We start from the raw sequence: 19,218 nt of genomic DNA, 5'->3' as shown, positions 1-19,218 counted from the left end.
CCGATTGGATTAATATTTGGGGTGACAGCACTATTCAGGCCAAACTCCACGGCTCTTATCGCAACCGGGCGGTTTTTGAAAAAAATTAACAGCTAAATGGCCGAGCGTGGTGTTGAACATTTCCCGCGAGTACTATTTTTTTCTTTCTCCCCTTCCCGACCGTGGTCAGAAGCGCGGGGGACCCAAAGCGGATCCTCCTCCTCCTCCTCGTTCTGACCCTTAGATTCTCGGGGGATTCTCCGGAATGGGTTAATAAAGAGTCCATGGCATTTATTCTGGGGGAAACCTTCTTTTATTACCGTTGTCCTTTCTCCGTAACACACAACATGAATGCGCGCCCACACTGCCGCCCCCCGCATTCTCTCCCGCTGCACGCGCTCTTTTCCCGTCCCTTACACAAACGCGCGCGCGCGTGGGCCCAATACATACACATTCCCATTCCACAACAGTGGTTACAGACGATCCCGGCTCCAATGTTTTCTTAAAAATGGGAAGATTGTTATTGTGCTGGCTCCTTTGTGAAAATAAATTTATTAATGAAAAAGGAGCTCTGCTGTTGACAACACTGTTGTTGACATCCATGTTAACGTTAGCTACTTCCGCAAACAACGAGTGACGTCATTCGACGTTGAGTACTCTTCTGCGCATGCGGGTCAACTCTGGGTTTTTTCACGGTCACACTGTAGATCACAAAAGTTCGGATTTACTTGGAAATGTGAACGGTCTAGCAAACAATTCGGATTTTTTCACAAAATTGGAATTGAGCATTAAGCCCTGCAGTGTGAACGTAGCCATTATGTCATGTTGCTAGGCAACGGAGCTTTTTTCTTAGGAATAGGAATAGGAATGATGCAATCACTGACAATGCATCAGTGCTCTCCAGCTGTTCAAAGAATAATAAAAGTCAATGTTGAAAACACAATTAAGAAAAATATGGAACGAAAAACTTAAGAACAGAAAAAAGTAAAGTAAAAAACATACATTTATAGATAAACACATGTATTACACATAAACATTATTGCACTTCCATACTTCCTGAGGTCACCAATAGCTTCCTTTCCGGGTTGTTCCTCCTGAGTTTTCTTAGGAAGCAGAGACGCTGGGCCTTCTCCACTGCTGCTGTGGTGTTTTCAGTCCAGGAGAGGTCCTCAGTGATCTGCACGTCCAGGTAGCTAAAAGAGTGAACCTTATCCACGCTGTCTCTATTGATGTACAGTGGGAGTCTGAAACTATGTGATCAGACCCAACTTCTGATCATGTGATCAGATCAGGACATCTGTAGTCGCTGCACTAACCTCTTTGTGTTCATTTGTGTGTTGGTTTATTATATCACTAATAAATCATACAGCATGTGCACTTTCTCTGATAAATATTAAATATTTAAAGCATATTTAGATTACTAATGTATAACCCGTGTAAATAGAAAATTGAATTAAATTGATTCTGGAAACTACTGGTTTTACACAGCTCCACTTTACACAGTTTTGTTTTTTGTGTTTTTTATTTGTTGCTAAACTGCAGCTCTTTGTTTTTTACAAAATGATGAAAATGTTTCTGATTGAAGTTAAATTTAGGATTTATTTCTTTTGAATTAATGTAGGAATATGATCATCAACAGTTCGTGAAGGCCCTGAAGGCCTCATCACCACGGCAACAACAGCTTTTTAAAATTTCAGTTGAAGTGAGAACGGCAGGATATTTTCAGAAGGAGAAGAAGAAGAACAGTCTGCCGTAGGATGAACGACAACAAACAAACTTCTAGTGTTTTAGCTCAAATCCAAACTTTGGAGGAGGAGCTTCAGAGGTAAACTCCAAACTCTTTTAGCAGGAAATCTTTGAGAAAGCAGTGGAAGAAGTTGTGGCCTTCTGTGTTCCTCCTCCTGCTTCAGATGCAGACTCCCACGTGAAAAGCTGAGGTCTGAGAACAGGATGCTGTCAGCTCAGAGCTGCAGGCTGGAGGAAGACCGGAAGGACATGGAGCAGTTCCTGCCGCACCACTCCGCTGAGTTGGACAAGCAGATCCAGGACATGGAGGAGCGGCTGAAGCTGCAGCAGCTCGTCCAGACACCTTCAGAGCCTGCAGCTCTGAAGCTGCAGCTCCACCAGGAGAAGCTGCAGCTTCAGGAGAGGATGGACCTGCTGAGCTCTGAGGTCACACAGCAAGGTGAGCATCTAACATGCTCCTCCATGGAAAGCTGCACACCTCCTCTCCTCCTCATCTGTCCTCCCTCCCAGCTGCTAGAATGAAGGAGCAGCAGGAGGAGCTGAAGCAGCAGGAGGAGCTGAAGCAGCAGCTGCTCCAACGAAGATACAAAGTCCAATCTGCTAAGCTGAAGAATGGCGCCAGGTACCAGACGGACCTCCTGATGCTGCAGCAGATTTCTCCTGTTTGGCCTCACAGACGATTGAGCTTCTGCAGCTGAAGTCAGAAAAGATCATAAAGTTTTAGTTTATGATTAGCCTTAGGAGACATTTGAGTTTAAACAAACGCATCCGTTTGTGTTAATTATTCTTTATTTCTACAATTTATTTACATTTAAATAAAGCGTGTTTGGAGATGACTTTATTGGAAGAGACAGACTTTTGCTGCATCAGGACAAAAACTATCATGAAGTTCATGACGGCTGTTAGACTGACGCTCCTCCACTCTGACACTTTCTGATCCAACATCACAGAGCTCCTCTGAATGTTATTAAAAACTTATCAAAATAAAAGAGCATCCAGAAAAACACATAAGAAGATAAAAGTCCCAAACAATCATTATTGAACTTTTAAGGATGTCAGAGCAGAACTCCTGGATGTTTGAACATCTGTGAAGAAGCAGGACTGCAGTCTGACAGAACATGACCAGCAGCTGGAAATGAAGACTCACCTGGACTTTAGCTTTCAGCCTGGAAGTTGTCATGTTCTTGATAACAATCCAGGTTTGTCTTCATGAACCGTGTCTTTGTTGTCTAAAAAGCTCCTTCATGACAGAGGAGCCATCTTCTCTCTGAGCTGTGAGGCTGGATGCTCCTCTGGTTCTACCTTCTAATTCTGACCTGAAGGTTCTTCAAAAATGGACCTGAAGGATGAAGCAGACGTTACAGATTGTTCCAGAACCTTCTGAAAGGATCTCTGAGAGTTACATGACATAAAAACCAGCAGAAAAACTTCAGTCTGAACATCATCAGACTTCAGTTTTTCCTCTTCTCTGTGGAACAAACAGCTGCAGGAACTTTCCTTCCTTCACATGAAACTTTCTGCTCTGCCGTTTCAGGAAGTCTCTCATCTCATCCATGAAACATCAGCGTCAAACCCCCCCCCCCCCCCCCCCCCCCCGCAGCTGTGAAGGGGGTTCAGCAGCAGAGAAGGACTAAAGCCTTTGAGAGGCAGCAACCTCAGACCACAGAGACCCCCCCTCCTTCTGTCCAGAACTCTCAGGCCTCCATGAGTCTGCAGCTGTTTAGGCTAAAATGTTCAGAAGGTTCATTTAGTTTCAAACTTTCCTTTCTTTTTTTATGAACATTAGAACCTCAAAGAGCAGAAGCAGAGACGCTCACAGAAAAAGACAATCGACAGTTTTTCCAGACATCCTGTTACTTTAAAGAAACAACAAATTCTGCTGGAGAACATCTGAGGAGGAGGAACAAGCTGCTGCTGCAGAGAGCAGCTCCAAGGCCTCATGTCACCTTAATGTGCATTAACTCTAATGTCCTGAATACAGGACAACATACTATGTTACATTTGCATTAAATGTGTAACATTTTCTTTAAAGTGTTTGTAGAAAACAAACACAATAGTTTAAAATCTAAAGCACTTTCTCATCATCACATTCCTGAGTCATCTGTGGACATGCAGACATTTTATAAAACATCAAACTAAACTTTCACCTGTATGGAGTAAACAATGATTATTATTATTATTATGATTGAATCAAATGAACCACACTAAGCAGAGTGACAGAAATACTTTAAAATGGAAAAGTAATAAAAACCATCAGTCAAATCCTGCAGAAAGCTCAGAGGAATCTGGAACCATAAAGTGATGAACATTGAAAGAGTTTTTATATTAACAAAGTGAGACTTTGAACTTCCTGAAGGTGAAGCATGAGATTACAGAAAAATCTGAGACTAGAATAGACCTGGAATTATCAGACAAGAAGAAACATGTTAAAATGTGCAGAGCATCACGTGGGTCTCTTGGCCTTTTGGGAACTTTTAGGAGGGACTATGCAATGAAATAGAAGCAGAAAATAAAGAATAGGGTTTAATTTATTTATTTACTATTCCATTTTTCCCTTTCGGGGTCATGGAGCTGCCAGAGCCTATCCCGGCCACTTAGGGGCGAACGCAGGGGATGCCCTGGACAGGTTGCTAGTCTGTTGCCGGGTAGAATGTCCACAATCACACACCCATTCACTCTCACACTCACAGCTAGGGACAATTTAGAGTTGCCAATTAACCTATGAAGCATGTTTTGGACGGTGGGAGGAAGCTGGAGACCCCAGAGAGAACCCACGCAAACACGGGGAGAGCATGCAAACTCCACACAGAAAGGCCCCCCATTGATGTTCTGTTCATGTCCCCCAGCCAGGACTTGAACCGGGGGCCTTCTTGCTGTGAGGCAGGAGCGCTAACCACTGCACCACTGTGCAGCCGGGCTTCCTTCTCAGTGTTCCAGGCTTTCGTGAACGACATCTTCAGGGAAATGCTGCAACCTCCTAACTGTGAAGGAGGGTCAAAGGGCAGGGATGCCCAGTTTAGTTTAGTCTGTTTAGTTTAGTTTCAGTTTATTTCCTATTGAATTCTATGTCTTCATCATCCTTTTGATTTTATTTTTGCTTCACAATTACAAGCGGCTTTTGCGGCAGGACTGACAGCATATCGGTGTTTATGAATGACTTATGACGTGAATAATTATTCTGTTCACACAAATTAATTATTTTGAGGGAACAAAATATTCTCTTGTGGGAACGGAATATTATTTCATGCGAACAAGATATTAATTTGTGGGAACAAGATATATTTTAGATTTTTAATGTCAGGACACGGGCTCCGTACATACAAGAAAGAAAGTAAAGAAATAAATAATTGCATTTTAAAAAATAATTCAGTAGTTCATTGGATTTATAAGCTTTTATTATATATAAGTTTCACTTAGTTTAATTCCTATAATTCTGATTATGTAATCCATATTTTTCTGGAGGATTTTAATATTGATGACTTAAAAGTCAGATTTGACCAAATTCCTTCATTTTTTTTCTGTTTAACATTTTGCCAATGGTTGTCTTGGATACTGATGGGAGCAGCAGGAAGCAGATGTGCAGAACAGCCCTGTTTCCTCAGAAGTGAACCTGTTGGCTAAGTCTCAATTTCTTTACTACACACTTCTACTGCACTATCTGCTGTAGTGCGTTCGCCATTTTTGTAGTGCTGTCCGGATCCACAATTCCAAAATCAAGAGCTCTAGAAATTTCCCAAATTTCTGCAACAAACCAGTGTGCATCGATGTTCACTGGATTGCTGAATATAGACCACAATTGATTGCATTTGAATAATTTTCTCTAACCACAAAGCCAGAAGCCGTGCTGTCTGAGTGGTAAGGAGTCCTTTTTTGTGTAGGGGGGGTCCACTGCAGTATTTTGACCCAGTGCTTGTTTCTATTGGCAGATCAATAGAAGAGAGATGTAGAATCAAATTAAGACATTATGGGGGGAAAAAACTCCACAATTTTATCTGTATTCGTTTTTTGAATTTCATAAATTATAATTGCATCCAATTAAATAAATACAAACCGTGCTAAATTTTTTGGTGTAAGACTTTTGATCATTGAAAAACAGACCAAAATGGCTCTTTTGGTGCTAGTTGTGTTAGCAGATGAATCCAATCTAACACAACTAGTCAGCTCCTCATCAACCACTCTACATATTCTTCATATGGACCTCCAGTCAACGTCAGACTGTTGTTCACCTCTGGTAACAATATTGACAGTTTTATCTGAGCCTAAAGTTATTTTTTATGTGTTCTTATCCTCCCGTTCTCCCTCCTGCCTGCAAAACTGCCAGCTCGCCATCCTAACTCTCTACACCTGTTCAAAATAAAACTTGTGACCCGGACAGCTGTGTCCGCATTTGGACTCCACCTTCCACCCACCTGCAATAACAAGTCCTGCGCTTTGCAATCCTTGTCGGGTTAGTTCACTCATTCAAACTTTATATTCGCTGTCCAGTTCTGAACGTCTGTATCAACGTCAGGTACAACACTTTTTACTGCTGCTGTGGTTGGCGGAGGCGTTCTGCAAGTCGGTTACTGAGGAGACGACGGCTAAGAAGGTACGCTGATAGGTGTTTATGACCAGGCTCCCGGAGACAGGTCAGCTCAGACTGAACATTTGGTCCGGACTATCAGGGGAAACGACCTCTAGTCACTTTAAGCAAACTAAATGTGTCCAATCTGAAAACACTTTGTGTACTTATGTGAGACTCATTTTGTTCAGTACTGGAGCTTGTCAACCCTGGTCCTAGAGCCACTGTCCTGCCTGGTTTCATGACCATCTGATTGGCTGACTCAAGTGATTCCACATCCTGATTGGCTGAACACACCAGGTTTGGGTAGTCCGCATCAAACATTCCAGGAAGAGCTGGAACCAGGCTAGATTGAGGTTCTAAAAGGACCAGGCTTGACCAGCCCAGCAGGAGACAATCTGTTCTATTGTTGGTCAGGACTAATTGAAGCTTTTCTGGTTAGTTTATTTTTAAAAAATCACTCTCCTTGTCTTTGCAAACAAGGTTAAATTGACCGTCGGTGGAGGGATACGTTATCCTCTTTCCAGTCAAGAGAATTTTAGAGGTATATTTGAATATATGAGTGCACTACAAAACCCAGATAATTTACTTTGAACTTTTTGGCAACCCCAAGAAGAATGAAGAGCAGGCCGTTCCTGCTTCTGTCAGAGTTTGTCCTGAAGGCACATGGTACTTAAAAGGTTTAATGAGAATCGGATGCACTCATGCTCGTGCTTGTTCATCCATGGGCCATGAGCATAATATAACATCCTTTATTAATGGAAGCTGGAAGGATCCTGTGGGTGGGGGGTGCAGTTCAAGAAGAAAGATTTCAGCACAGTTTCTTAGTTGATTCCATCACTGGACCTTTTATTTTTGATCAGTAGTAAGAATAAAAACCCAAGCAGTATTAATTAGATTCAGAGAAAAAATACTATAGCAATAAAAGATGTTACAAAATGCATGAGAAACAAAGTCACAGCGTTAATAGTTGTTAAATTTAGGTTTTATTAATTTGAATGGTGCATTGAAATGACCTCAGTCAAACAAATACAAGCTCATAAGGCAATAATACCAAAACAACAGCTATAAGGTTACAACAAAAAGTAAAAATACTTGACATAAAAACGTGAAAACACAGATACAAGCAAAGCAAAACAATAAAACGTGAAAACACACCAGCAGAGCAGAGTCGAATGCTGTGTCAAAAGCCGAGCGATAAAAAGCAAAAGACACTTCCCTGCTGATTTCTCAATAAATGAAAGAGATCAGACCAAAGCTACGTTCACACCGAATGCGGTGTGAACGTAGCTTTGGTCTGATCTCTTTCATTTATTGAGAAATCAGACCAAAGCTACGTTCACACCGAATGCGGTTGGCGTGGCATCTGTGACATCTTCAATGTTGAGTCAACCAGGGACGTGCTGTCAGGAAAGGTAGCATCATCCGCCACCATAAAATATGCGTCCACTAATCTGTTCTATGAATACAATTTTATGTATGATTCAAATCATTTGGACTAATTTTATCTGTATTTTGGCATTGGCACATTGCACAATTTATGCAAACTGGATGATTGTGTAGATATTTATTACTTTATTCAAATGTTTTGATACATTGTAGACATTTTAATTAGATGTCCTCACTTTCCATGTAACATTTCACGTTTGTCTGTTGTTTATTTAGTGTTTGGAACTGACTTGAAGCCGCACTGAAAAGACACAAAGTGAGGAAGTCAGTTGTTCTGCCTCAATGTAAAGAGCATAAGTCAGGGGTGTCCAAAGTTTTTTTTTTGTGAGGGCAAAATACAGAAAAATGAGCAAAGGTCCGGGCCGCACACCAGAGGTGACATATTGACACATGATTACTGTGTATTTTTAACTCACCTATATTGTGAAGAACAATGCTCTCAGTGGGAGCAGTGATGCTGATCTGTGCCACATAAAACAAGCACACGTCAAAATGAAACATTCACTCAGACAATGAAACCTCATTCCAACCAAGCAGTTCAGAACGGCTTTATTGAGCAGCTGAAGCCAGCAGATCTTTACATACGTAGCCGTTAGTGTGGTTGATTTGCAGAGTGCACGATTTTGTAGTTTATAAAGCGTCGAAGTCCTGTTTTCTCAGAAAAGTAGACCAAAAAAAAGGGCTTATGGGTGACCAACGAGGACAATTTTAACATTAAACACACAAATTAAAATGCTTCATTCTACAATTACACTCTGTGACAAAATATGTAGCTATGAACAAAAAAAATTTCCAAAACAAAACAAGTTCTTTTTTACATAAAGGAAATACTTTTTCACAGTTCACAATGCTATTTATTAAAATGCTCCGTCCTCCGAACACACAATAAATTGACCCCCCACACCTCCACTCCGTGCTCACACACCCATCTCCACCTGCAAGCCCTCCTCCCCCTCTCTCTCCTGGCACGCGCCCCGCTCAGCACACACCCACTCCGGAACACACCTTTCTGTGACCGACTCCATCTAGTGTTGAAACTGAGAAGTGCAACAGAGTTGAGCTGAAGCGCAATGTGCAGGCCACATTCAATTATATTTTTAAAATTTGCTGCGGGCCAATAAAAACAGACCCGCAGTTTGCCCACGGGCCGTAGTTTGGACACCCCTGGCTTAAGTGTTCTACGATGGATGGTAATACAGTTCAACAGGTGTTTTTGTTATTTTATGTTTTGCTTCGAATGACTGTATGTCATATCATTAAAAGTGTCTCAAAGTTAGACTTTGAATCAAAACGAGTATGGATGCATGGCGGCTGGGTAGTTTGGTTGGTAAGGTGAAAGACTACCACACAGAAAATCAGGATTTGATTCCCCTCCCCCTGGAGGGGAATGAACAATGGTCCTGGGGCAATTACCATATCGCGAGCAATTAACATCCCCCAGTGAGGGCCCTTAGGCAAGACCCTTAACTCTACTGCCTTCCGTGCGCAGTTTGGCTGCAGCTCACCGCTTCCCCAAATGCGGAGAACCAATTTCCCATCCTAACGCAGAGAATAAATAAATACAGTAAAATAAAAAAAATAACTTAGCATAGGTCTAGCTTTGAGGTTGGAGGATTTGGCTGAAAGTGGACCCTCAGCAGGGTTCAAATGGCTACACTGTTCTCCACCAGCTTTGGATCCAGATAGGTGTATGGCAGCTCCAGATCCCTGTTTCTTTTATATATTTCTTTGCTTAGTTTCTTAAGTTCTCGCTGGAACACTGTGACCTTGTACCTCGGAAAGTCCTCTGTGAAATGCTCCTCTACAAACTGATGAAGGTATCGCTGTGGAGAACACAGACATATTCAGTCACACATTTCTATCAAAAGAATGAAGAAAACTAGATCTGCACAACTGTTTAAGAGATAAACACATGTTAGGTTGTTGGAAACAAATCCCAGTCTCTTCAGCAGTGCATGGTGGTTCTGGAGTGTCAGGTTTCAGAGAATAAAGATGCTGTCAAAACCCCTGTTCTCTTACCCTGTCAGAGGTCTGCATATTGGACAGCCAGACAGTAGCCATAATGAGTACTGTAGTCTCAACGTCCGGTAGAGTGGACAGGAAGCTGGCTTCATCTGCTTTACCCTTCTGGGTTGGAGGGGGTTTCTTCATGGTGGAGGGGCCATTGGGCATCCAGCCGTAAAAGTCATACTTCAGAGAAGAAATGTTTGAATCAGTAGTGACAATGATTTATTGCAAGAAAGAGGACATTTTAATGGGTAAAGAAAAGACTTCTGCATTATTCTGTTAAATATTTAAGTTGAACAAACAGACTCACCTGTCCATCGTTCACAGCAGTATGCTGTGCAGAGCAGGTGAACATCACCATGGTAACAAACTTGACCAGCTCAGCCACAGTGATGAATTTCTGTGGGATTCCTGAGGATTAAGAGGGAAAACGTTTTCAATTACAGCAGAATGTATTTATCTCCAACTTCATAAAATTCACCCACCGGTCTCTCTGCGTCTCAGAAAGCCATTTTCAAAGATCTCCTGAATCCAGTTCTGCAGCTCAGCATCATTCTGGACCATCCAATCGTACTTGTAGTAGAAGCTGAGGATGTCGTGAACAAACCTTGGAGAAGAACACAAACCAAACCAAACACCTTTACTTAAATTTTGTGTTGAGTTATTTAAGTTGTATTTCAGTTATGTCCAGTGTCAGGTCAATGCAACAGTGGCGAGACTTTAAGACTTAGCAGTGTCTTAAAACATAATTTATAGCAAATGTATTGAAAAAAGTGATTTGACCAAGGCCCAGAAGAAAAGCTAAGTGATTAATGAATGCAAAGGCATAACAAAATCACAATTTCTTGGCTGAGGACATTAAGATCCAACAGAAACAACTAATGGAGGGAAGAAATAAAGAAACTTTGAGTCCTGAATGATCAAGTAGACACAAGATTGATGTATTTGAGAAATTAGCGGACAACTGCGACAGGCTGTTGACCTACAAGTGGCCGGGATAGGCACCAGCAGCCCTGTGACCCGAAAGCGACACAATGGAAAAAGATAAATGACTGAATGAATGAGTGGAAAACTTAAAGCAACACTCCAAAATGAATTGCTTGGTAACCAAATGTGCACACAACTAATGCCAACAATGGTGAAGAGGAGAGGAGCTCTGCTGACCAATAGGTGAAGGTTTTTCTTGAGCGTAAAGGCATTTCTCAGGATTCTCCCAGGAGAAGGGAGTCGAATAAATCCACAACACAATAACACAAACTAGTTTTATTGAAGCATGGAGTAAAACTAAAGGGAAGTCACATCTACATGAATAACCGTCTGACCAAAAGAACAAATTTGCCAGAAAAGCAAGGCAACTGAAGAGGCCAAAGAAAATTCATGACCCAAATGAACAACATGCTTTACATGTGTTAGTTTGTGTGCATAGGAATGTGCGTGTAAAGTGAAGTTGTATTGTGTACATGTTTACCTGTTTGTATGTCTAGATTTTTGAAGCAAACAGATACAACACTTGAGTGTGTGGACAGGCCCCGCCCCTTTACACTAACATTGACACCTTACAATAATGATTACAAATTCCCAGCAAAAGGGGTTTATACAGAGATTTCAGCTCTGATCTGTCTGCTCACCTGTTGGACAGGACCATAAAAAAAGAGAAGTCTGGGTAAAAAACTGTAAAAATTTCTTCAAACAAAATGGAACACTAGAGCTGTTCAAGGTTGTGGTAATTGGCAACATGAAAGACTGGGAGAAGTTCCTAATCACAGCACAGCAACAAAAGATATGTGGTACAGGATGTGTAGTTAGCTTAGCTGTTTTCATTTTGTTTTCTTCTTATTGTTAACCAATTTTGACAGACATGCACCTTTTTTTACATCTAATGAGTAGAGTGGTATGTCTGCTACCTGTTTCTCACCACTTGGTCTGAAGCTATTTGCTGCTGCAATGTTTACACAACAAAATGCGGCCCGTGTGGAATGCAATTTTGAATTTTACGAACATGCCAAAAGCCTATGAGTTGTGTTTATGTGACAAATGCATACTCCTTATAGGCTCCTTGCATGTAGCCAGCCAGACAAATAGAAATGAGACAAGCAGAAAGGAGTTTGTGTGAGCATCCCACGAGGCACTCAAGAGCCAGTCTCATGCGTGTGGCATAAGAAGACTGTATGGTAGCATCACTCGTTCATCATGAGTGTCCATCTTCCAAAAGCCTCACAAATATACACAATACATTTACCAGACGCATGACAATCGTACATTCCATTTTCATGACGTCTCTTGAGATGCCCGTATGGGCCTTCAGGGAACCTGCGCTCCTTTTAAGATGCTGCCGCTCCTCGCTACAAATTTCTTTGGATCTGGACAACCCAAAAACCCGGAGATCACTTACGGGTCAGTGCTTGTACATATGACTATGGCTAAAGTAGAAATTAAAGCATAGAAACTACCAACCTGTGCATGATGTTCCACAGCTTTAACCCATCGTCCCTGTAGTAGAAGTTGGGCACATCTTCCAGGCCGCGATCAGCGATGTCATCAGGTATGCAGAGGGATCTGTAGGTCATGGAGGAGACACTCCTGTCCAAGAGGGTCAGTATGCCTTTTCCACCAGATGCTGTGTACTAAACAGGCAATTAAAGCAAAGTTAGAGACTTCAGATGACCCACAAATACTGAAAAAATCTTCTGCAGTTCACTCACCAGGGTAAGGATTCCAATCTTTGAGATGAGCAAGTTTCGAGCCAAGAAATTGATCTGCAAGGTGTAGCGTGTGTGACGGATGAGGAGCTGAAAGGGAGACAGGAAGAGTCATGAAGACCCACAAAGAGTAAATCAACGTGGTGACGGATCAGCTCCAGGTACCTTGAAGACAGGGTGAACTCTGGGAAGGTTGCGCTGCAGAGAAACCGCAAACACCTCAGCCAGCAGGTGAGTGCGCAGCAGGTGAAAGTTGAGCTCATGCAGGTTGAAGTCTGCGCTTTTCACATACGTCTTTGCCAACAGCCAGTCATACTCTGAATCCGTGGGGAAGAAGATGGGGTTGTCCCTTCCTGGTTTCTGTTTTAGCTGCAGAGAAATCAACAAGTGTCATGTGATGATTAAATCCATGGAGGATCTGACTCCTGGTCCTGTCAGAGAAGTCTCAGGTTATCTTCACAACAAAGATGTCGGACATCAGTCTGGTTTCATTCTCATCCATTTGTATTTGGAACTTTTTGTACACTAAATGCCGAGTCCACAGACTAGGAAAAACACAGGACAGACCTATCTCATTTGACCAGTTTGTTTGGTATTTTCCTGTCCTGGTTTTTGCTGCCTTGACCCAACAGATGACAGCATAGTGAAAAGGTAAAGCTCAGCAGTACAAAATCCTGTACTCCAAAATACATCAATCTACTTAGGAAATAAAGGAGACTTTAGCCAATGTGTTCAGTGGACTATTACACAATATAGGCAAATGCTAAGGCCGCTGCAGATAGCGCCACAAATTGAAAGAGCCAGACTGTAAAAAAAAGGAATCCAGAAAATCCTATTGTATTATTTCCAATGACTTGTTTTTTCTTTTGTTATCACTCTCTTTCTCCATGAGTGGTCATTCATTCCTTCATGATGCTTGTAGTGATAGGGGTTGTCTTTGGAAAAAACTGGTCATTTTTACCTTTGTATGGGGTGTTTTCTTTTTCTTGTCCTCTTAGTGCTGTAGCTACTAACTTATTTGTTTGTCTCACAGAAGATGTCCATGCTTTTATGCATTCCTTGTCCTGTCTGACCTCAGTTGGTCATTGGAGAAGGTCAGCTTACTGAATCTGGTTTTTCTGTAGGTTTTTATCAATCCTTTTAAAGGGTGTTATGAATTTAAATGCACCCCAAACTCAGTGTTTTCTGTTAGACATTATTATAGGCCAGGGTTGTCAAACTCATTTTGGTTCGGGGGCCACATTTAACCCGTCTGATCTCAAGTGGGCCGGACCAGTAGCGTAAAGGCAAAACAACAGCTTTATTCTTGTTTTTTTACACAATTGGAAAACATGCCTCAACCAACATGGTAGCCTAATCATTTCTTATTACACATTCATTCACAGAGGCCAATGGATCTTAAATGAAATTAATTTCACTTTAAAAAGTATTGGTTTATTCACTTTTATACAGCCTGAATATTTTAAATTTGACACTGAAGCAATCCTGATAATAAATTCAAGAGGGGCTTCAGAAAAAAATGAAACATCTTCCTAAAATGTAAACGTCCAAACGATGACAAAATTACACTAAATTAAACTAGCAAACATTTGTGAACATAAGAGTTTGGAGTTAACCTCCTTTCTCTCCTGAAACTTCACAAGACTGTCAACATCAGGATTCAAATCAGAAACACATTTGCAGAAACACTGACAACAACACCTGCCTTCTTCCTGACCTTTGATGGAAGCGCCATCAGTGACCAAAATTAGTTCATGTGACCAGTTCACTTCAACATTGTCCAGCACAGTAACTAGAGAGCTGACTATGTCATCAGTTGTTGTTGTGTCCATCAATTCAAGAAACTCCACTGTGACGGGCTCTTCATCACCTCTAATAAACATGCACAGCTGTTGATTAGAGGTGTATCTTTGATGTTGGTGCTTTCATCAATAGTGACTGAAAATACAATAAATGACAAGATTCCTTCATATGGCTGCCCATGTTTCCTCAGAGATGTTGGATCTGATCGTAATTCTTGACAGACTCCTGTTTAAGGTCAACTGCTTTTTGGGAACAAGACTTCTGCAGCCTTCGGCAATTTTCAATAAGTTCACCATCAGAAAATGATTTGGATGTTTGCTCCAACTTGTCTGCAATAAGGTTCACGGCTGCGGTAAATCCAGATGGTTATTTATCGGTCCAGCTAATAGTTGCTAAATCTTTTTTTCTTAACTGCAAATGGTGAAACTTTTCTTTGTGGAGAGTCTCATAGTGGGGCTGAATGGTATGTTCTTGGAGAACCTGTTGATGACATACCATGCATGCAGGTTTGCATTCAGCTCTGTGAACAAATAAAACGCTTTCTATTTTCCTGGAAAGCTCAGGACTTCACTTCAACCTTTTTTTTTCTTTTTTGACAACATTTTGGTCATTAGGTTGTCATTACTGATCATCCTTCAGTCGTGCGGCTCACGGAACCAAACTACTGCCTACCCAGACACACAGCTGTTAGGTTTCGTTTTCTGCAGATGCAGAGTTATGTTGTTTCAACTGTTAAGCTTTTCCTTTGCTCCCCCTAGTGGCGGAATTGCGCATTTCGGTTATCTCTTTAAAAAATCATAACTCGCCACAGGAATGGACTAGAAACTTGCTTTCTTTTTAAAACATTCTTGTGATTTTTACTCTTCATATGTGGGCCAGACTAAACCACCTGGCGGGCCGTATCCGGCCCGCGGGCCGTGTGTTTGACACCCCTGGGCCCTTATTTTAACACAGTTTTGAAAATATGGCCTAATTGGAATGATCTAGACTAAATTACATAAATGGAAGGTGAAATGTTTGAAATTAACTTATTTTAAAAATGTCTTTAGTTTTGTGTAGCAACGAGGTAAATTGGAGTTTGACAAACTTCTCAAGTTTTTTTAGGCTTATACTAATGTTATAAACTGAAAGTTAAAATAAGGAACCAGTAATAAGGATGAGTAGAACTTTGCCTGCTGGTGTGTTCTTGACTCTTTGTGAGGAAATACTTCCTGAAGCTTCTACTCACCTGAATGGCAATTGGCATCATCTCATTGTACTCGTTCTTGTGGAACAAAACCAACGGAGCAGCTAGAAACTGCTTCCTCCCATTTATGGTGTTTGTTTCCACCCCATCCAGAATGTTGTAGTCGGACAGATAGATGTTTCCTTTCTGTCGTGAATGGGAAGAAGAGGTTGATTTTAGCACCACGTTCATGTGGAAACCAGAGAAGAATCTGTCTGCTGCGTGTCAGGAGCTTGTTACCATCATTTCAGTCCTCAGAGTAAGCCAAGACTTGCCAAAGATCATGTTCGAGGGGACAGGAAACTTTGATGGGAGAGTTTTACAGCGTCGGATCATCATCGGGTTCACTCCATTTAGAAACTGGTAGCCAAAGAAGGCGTCCTCCCTCCAGTGCTTCATGACGTAATCTGACAAAACAAATCTGTTTCACACAGCTGTCTCAGCAGAAGAGCTCTTTCTTTGTATAACAAAGAAAATTCTTTTGGATAAAAAAGTTTGCAGTTGTGTTTCACTCTTTAGCATAGGTATCTTACTTAGTAGTAATAACAACAAAATAGCAATAGTGATAAGGAAAATTATCTTCTTATAGTCTTGGGCAAAATGTCTTTTACTGGGATCATTTTGTTGTTGTAACTATTTCTTGAACAAAATATGTTTCCTGGAAAATTAAACATTTTTCTTTAAATGTTTTGTTTCTTTGGAGTATAAAGGTTTATTTTACACTGGGACATTCAAAGATGTTCTTGCCACATGCTGAAGGGAAGGTATTGTGCAGACAATTCAACCTTTGCAAAATACATGGATAGTTCATTTCTTTTTTTTCTTTTTTTCTTTTTGAATGAATAACAGTACCAGATGTGGAGGTCACGTGACTTTTGTACAGCTTTTCAATGTCGTTCATGCTGTTCCACTTGTCTATACAATTAGACCACGCCTCCAAACCCAGCTTTGCCAGCCTGCACAGCAAGAACAGTACAGTCACTTCCTGAGCTCAAAGTCACTCTGACACATCCAACCATCAGGAAACAGACACCTACGCTGCCACTGCTGTGAAGCCAAACTCCAGGTCCCTTGTGAAGGGGTAGCGGTCATCCAGGGGCAGAGACATCAGGGTATCTGCCTTCATGCAGAGGGGAATTCCCTCTTTGTAAACGGCCCACCTGAGCAGACAGAACAGCAGTGGAAGGTCAGCCAGCTGTGAGCAGTTCTGATCCCAGAGGGACTTGGACACATCCAACAGACTGCTTCAGTGTGATCTCTTCAGTTTTAAAGGTTACATTTGACGGGAAATTAGACAGCAATATTGGGCTTTTGCGTGCCCATGAGAGCTATGGATGCACATGTTGTTCTTGTAGAGTTTTGTTGTGGCAGGTTTGGGCCACCAGTCTTCTTCTGGGTTAGATGTTGTATGGTGATGCGATTTAAAGATCTGAGGTGTTTGGCTGACTGGAGGTGACTGGATCTCTCAAGAAGATCCACACAGACAACTCTGGTCTTTCAGATTTGTTAATGCCAGCCAATACGTAATATTAGCATAGTGGGGTGACTGGGCCTGTCTTTTATTTGGAAGATGGCAACAATCAAATCAGTGTTGTCTCTATGCCCCGGCTTCAGGCCACATTATTCCGTTGTGTTCTGATGTAACCAGAAGGTGTCCAGATAAGACTGAGTGCAAGAGAAGAAGAAAAAAGTATTACCTGTACTGTCTACATGTGACTGTGTTTGCAAAGACTTAAATTTCTTGTATAAAGTCTGATTCTTAAGACCTCCAAGCCTAGCATACTGCTGGATACTTGGAAGAGAATGTTCCTAAATCACTTACTTAGTCAGGTGACAAATGACTGCAGGAGAGGAAAAACACTCTTCTTCTATATGTGCCAAACACACAAGGTCAGTGGCTGTTTTACACACTTCCAGATCAAGGTACTACTATGAAAGATGGCATGAAGGCTTCGAAAGCTCACTTCAAACCTAGGCGGGATGACTTTGCCGAGCACCGTTTTCAGAAAATGTGCCCAAGCTCCGACTGAATCCAACTTGCAGTATGTAGTCACTTTAAGAGATTGAGCTGCAACATGTGGCTTTGATGATAAGCAGGATGAAATGATTGGGAACCAACTACTTGAACACATACAGTTTGTAGTTGGCACATACGTGAGCGAATGATGTTGGAAGCTGATCTGACGCTGCACAAAGCCGTTACTATGGCGACTCAAGTAGAAGCAGCTACGGAGCAAGCCAGGTCATTTTCAACTTTCACCCTGATGGTTCCTGTTGTGGCTGTTCAGAATAGACCAACAGTAGACTGGAGACAGTTTCAAAAGGTACCCCAAAAGATAACACCTGCCCCTGCTGTCTGCAATTCTACTTCTGCTTCAACTTATGATAAACATCTTACAAACAGCCTGAAATGCCTGAGTGCTGCGGCTAGCTGTCAGACAGAGCTGTCAGAAGGCGGGTTATGTTGCCTGTGTATGCCGCTTAACACAGACTCGCTCTGTTAATGCTGTTCAAATAGTGAAGGTCCAAATCCTGTTTTAAAGTAATTCTGACTCATCTGACAGACATCTCACAGTTACCATTACAACTGCTTCTATCTCAGCACCCATCCAGTTTACTGTGGACTCTGGTTTATCTATTTTTATTATATATCCAGATTTGGGTATGAAAGAAATTTTTCTAAGTGATGCTATGCAGTCTTCAGATGTTACATACTCTCGCTCTCCAATAACTCTACTGGGATATCTTCCTGTCACAGTGTCACATGATAATGCATGTTACTTTTCACTGTGGGCTCTGGTACCACCTTGCTAGGCATCAATCTCATCACAGGACTGAGACTGTGTTTTACCAGGACTAATGTTGAGGATGCCTGCCCACATTCACAGTCTCCACCTTCTTTATCTTTTCCACTTGTGTCCCTCTCATTCACACACATATACTTGAACCAGCGCAGTGGGCTTGTGAAAGAGTGTCCGCCCTGTGACTGGAAGGTCGTGAGTTCAAATCCAGACAGAGTCATCCCTGCTTGACACTCAGTATTAAGGGGTTGGATTGGGTGGTTAAGCCACCAAATGGTTCCCGAGCACGGCTGTGTCTGCAGCTCACTGCTCCGCCAGGAGATGGGTGAAATGCGGAGAACAAATTTCGCACACATAGGTGTGTGACAGATAATGGGACCCCATCTTGCTGCAACTATCCTTCATTCCTCTCCTTTCTCTAGCTTTTCCTCCACCTGTTTCCAGCTCTTGTTGCAAATCACAACATCGTCTGTAAACATCAAAACATCACAGTGATTCCTGTCTAACCTCCTCTGTCAGCCTGTCTATCACCATTGCAAACAGGAAGGGGCTCAGAGATGATCCATGATGTAATCCCACCTTTACCTTTAACTCCTCTGTCTCCCCTACAGCACTCCATACCCCTGTCCTGTAGCCCTCGTAAATATCCTGCACTACTCTAACATACTTTTCTGTCACTCCAGACTTTTTCATATATTACCACAGTACAGCTTTCTCTGACCTTCTTTATCAACATCCTTAAAGAAAATATTGCATCTATAGTGCTCTTTCTTGGCATGAAACTATACTGCTGCTCACAAATGTTCACTTCTGCTCTTATTCTAGCTTCAACTTTCCATAACTTCATTGGATGGGTCATCAGCTTTAGCCCTCTGTTGTTTCCACAACTCTCCCTTGTTCTTAAAAATGGACACCATCACGTTTCTCTTTCATTCCTCAAGCATATTC

The 19,218-nt window shown here is 41.8% G+C and overlaps 2 protein-coding genes across 2 annotated transcripts; one reads left to right on the top strand and one right to left on the bottom strand.

The window, feature by feature from the left end:
* The first annotated feature begins 1,590 nt into the window (after window positions 1–1,590).
* On the top strand, window positions 1,591–3,359 carry LOC110013967 (golgin subfamily A member 6-like protein 22). Its single transcript, XM_023958626.1, has 4 exons — window positions 1,591–1,804; window positions 1,890–2,164; window positions 2,236–2,347; window positions 3,260–3,359. The coding sequence occupies exons 1-4, from the start codon at window positions 1,737–1,739 to the stop codon at window positions 3,357–3,359; spliced, it is 555 nt and encodes a 184-aa protein (XP_023814394.1). The 5' UTR covers window positions 1,591–1,736.
* Window positions 3,360–7,280: 3,921 nt separating this feature from the next.
* Window positions 7,281–15,719, bottom strand: LOC101165239 (arachidonate 8S-lipoxygenase-like). The gene is made up of 8 exons (XM_023958818.1): window positions 15,473–15,719; window positions 12,607–12,810; window positions 12,445–12,531; window positions 12,197–12,366; window positions 10,228–10,349; window positions 10,053–10,153; window positions 9,755–9,925; window positions 7,281–9,558 (listed from the first exon to the last, which is right to left on the bottom strand). Exons 1-8 carry the CDS (start codon window positions 15,659–15,661, stop codon window positions 9,379–9,381), a joined length of 1,224 nt encoding a protein of 407 aa, XP_023814586.1. The 5' UTR covers window positions 15,662–15,719; the 3' UTR covers window positions 7,281–9,378.
* Window positions 15,720–19,218: the final 3,499 nt, after the last annotated feature.

This window comes from Oryzias latipes, chromosome 9 (genome assembly GCF_002234675.1).
Source record: "Oryzias latipes chromosome 9, ASM223467v1".
Taxonomy (NCBI): domain Eukaryota; kingdom Metazoa; phylum Chordata; class Actinopteri; order Beloniformes; family Adrianichthyidae; genus Oryzias; species Oryzias latipes.
This window is presented reverse-complemented; position numbering and strand designations above follow the sequence as displayed.

Excerpts from the sequence above, each read along its gene's own strand:
- LOC110013967 (XM_023958626.1), top strand. The coding sequence starts at position 1,737 with ATGAACGACAACAAACAAACTTCTAGTGTTTTAGCTCAAATCCAAACT. Across the intron at positions 1,805-1,889 it reads TTGGAGGAGGAGCTTCAGAG|ATGCAGACTCCCACGTGAAA; the intron begins GTAAACTCCAAA and ends CTCCTGCTTCAG. Across the intron at positions 2,348-3,259 it reads AAGCTGAAGAATGGCGCCAG|GAAGTCTCTCATCTCATCCA; the intron begins GTACCAGACGGA and ends CTGCCGTTTCAG.
- LOC101165239 (XM_023958818.1), bottom strand. The coding sequence starts at position 15,661 with ATGAACGTGGTGCTAAAATCAACCTCTTCTTCCCATTCACGACAGAAA. Across the intron at positions 12,811-15,472 it reads TGATGCCAATTGCCATTCAG|CTAAAACAGAAACCAGGAAG; the intron begins GTGAGTAGAAGC and ends ATTTCTCTGCAG. Across the intron at positions 9,559-9,754 it reads ATATGCAGACCTCTGACAGG|CGATACCTTCATCAGTTTGT; the intron begins GTAAGAGAACAG and ends TGTTCTCCACAG.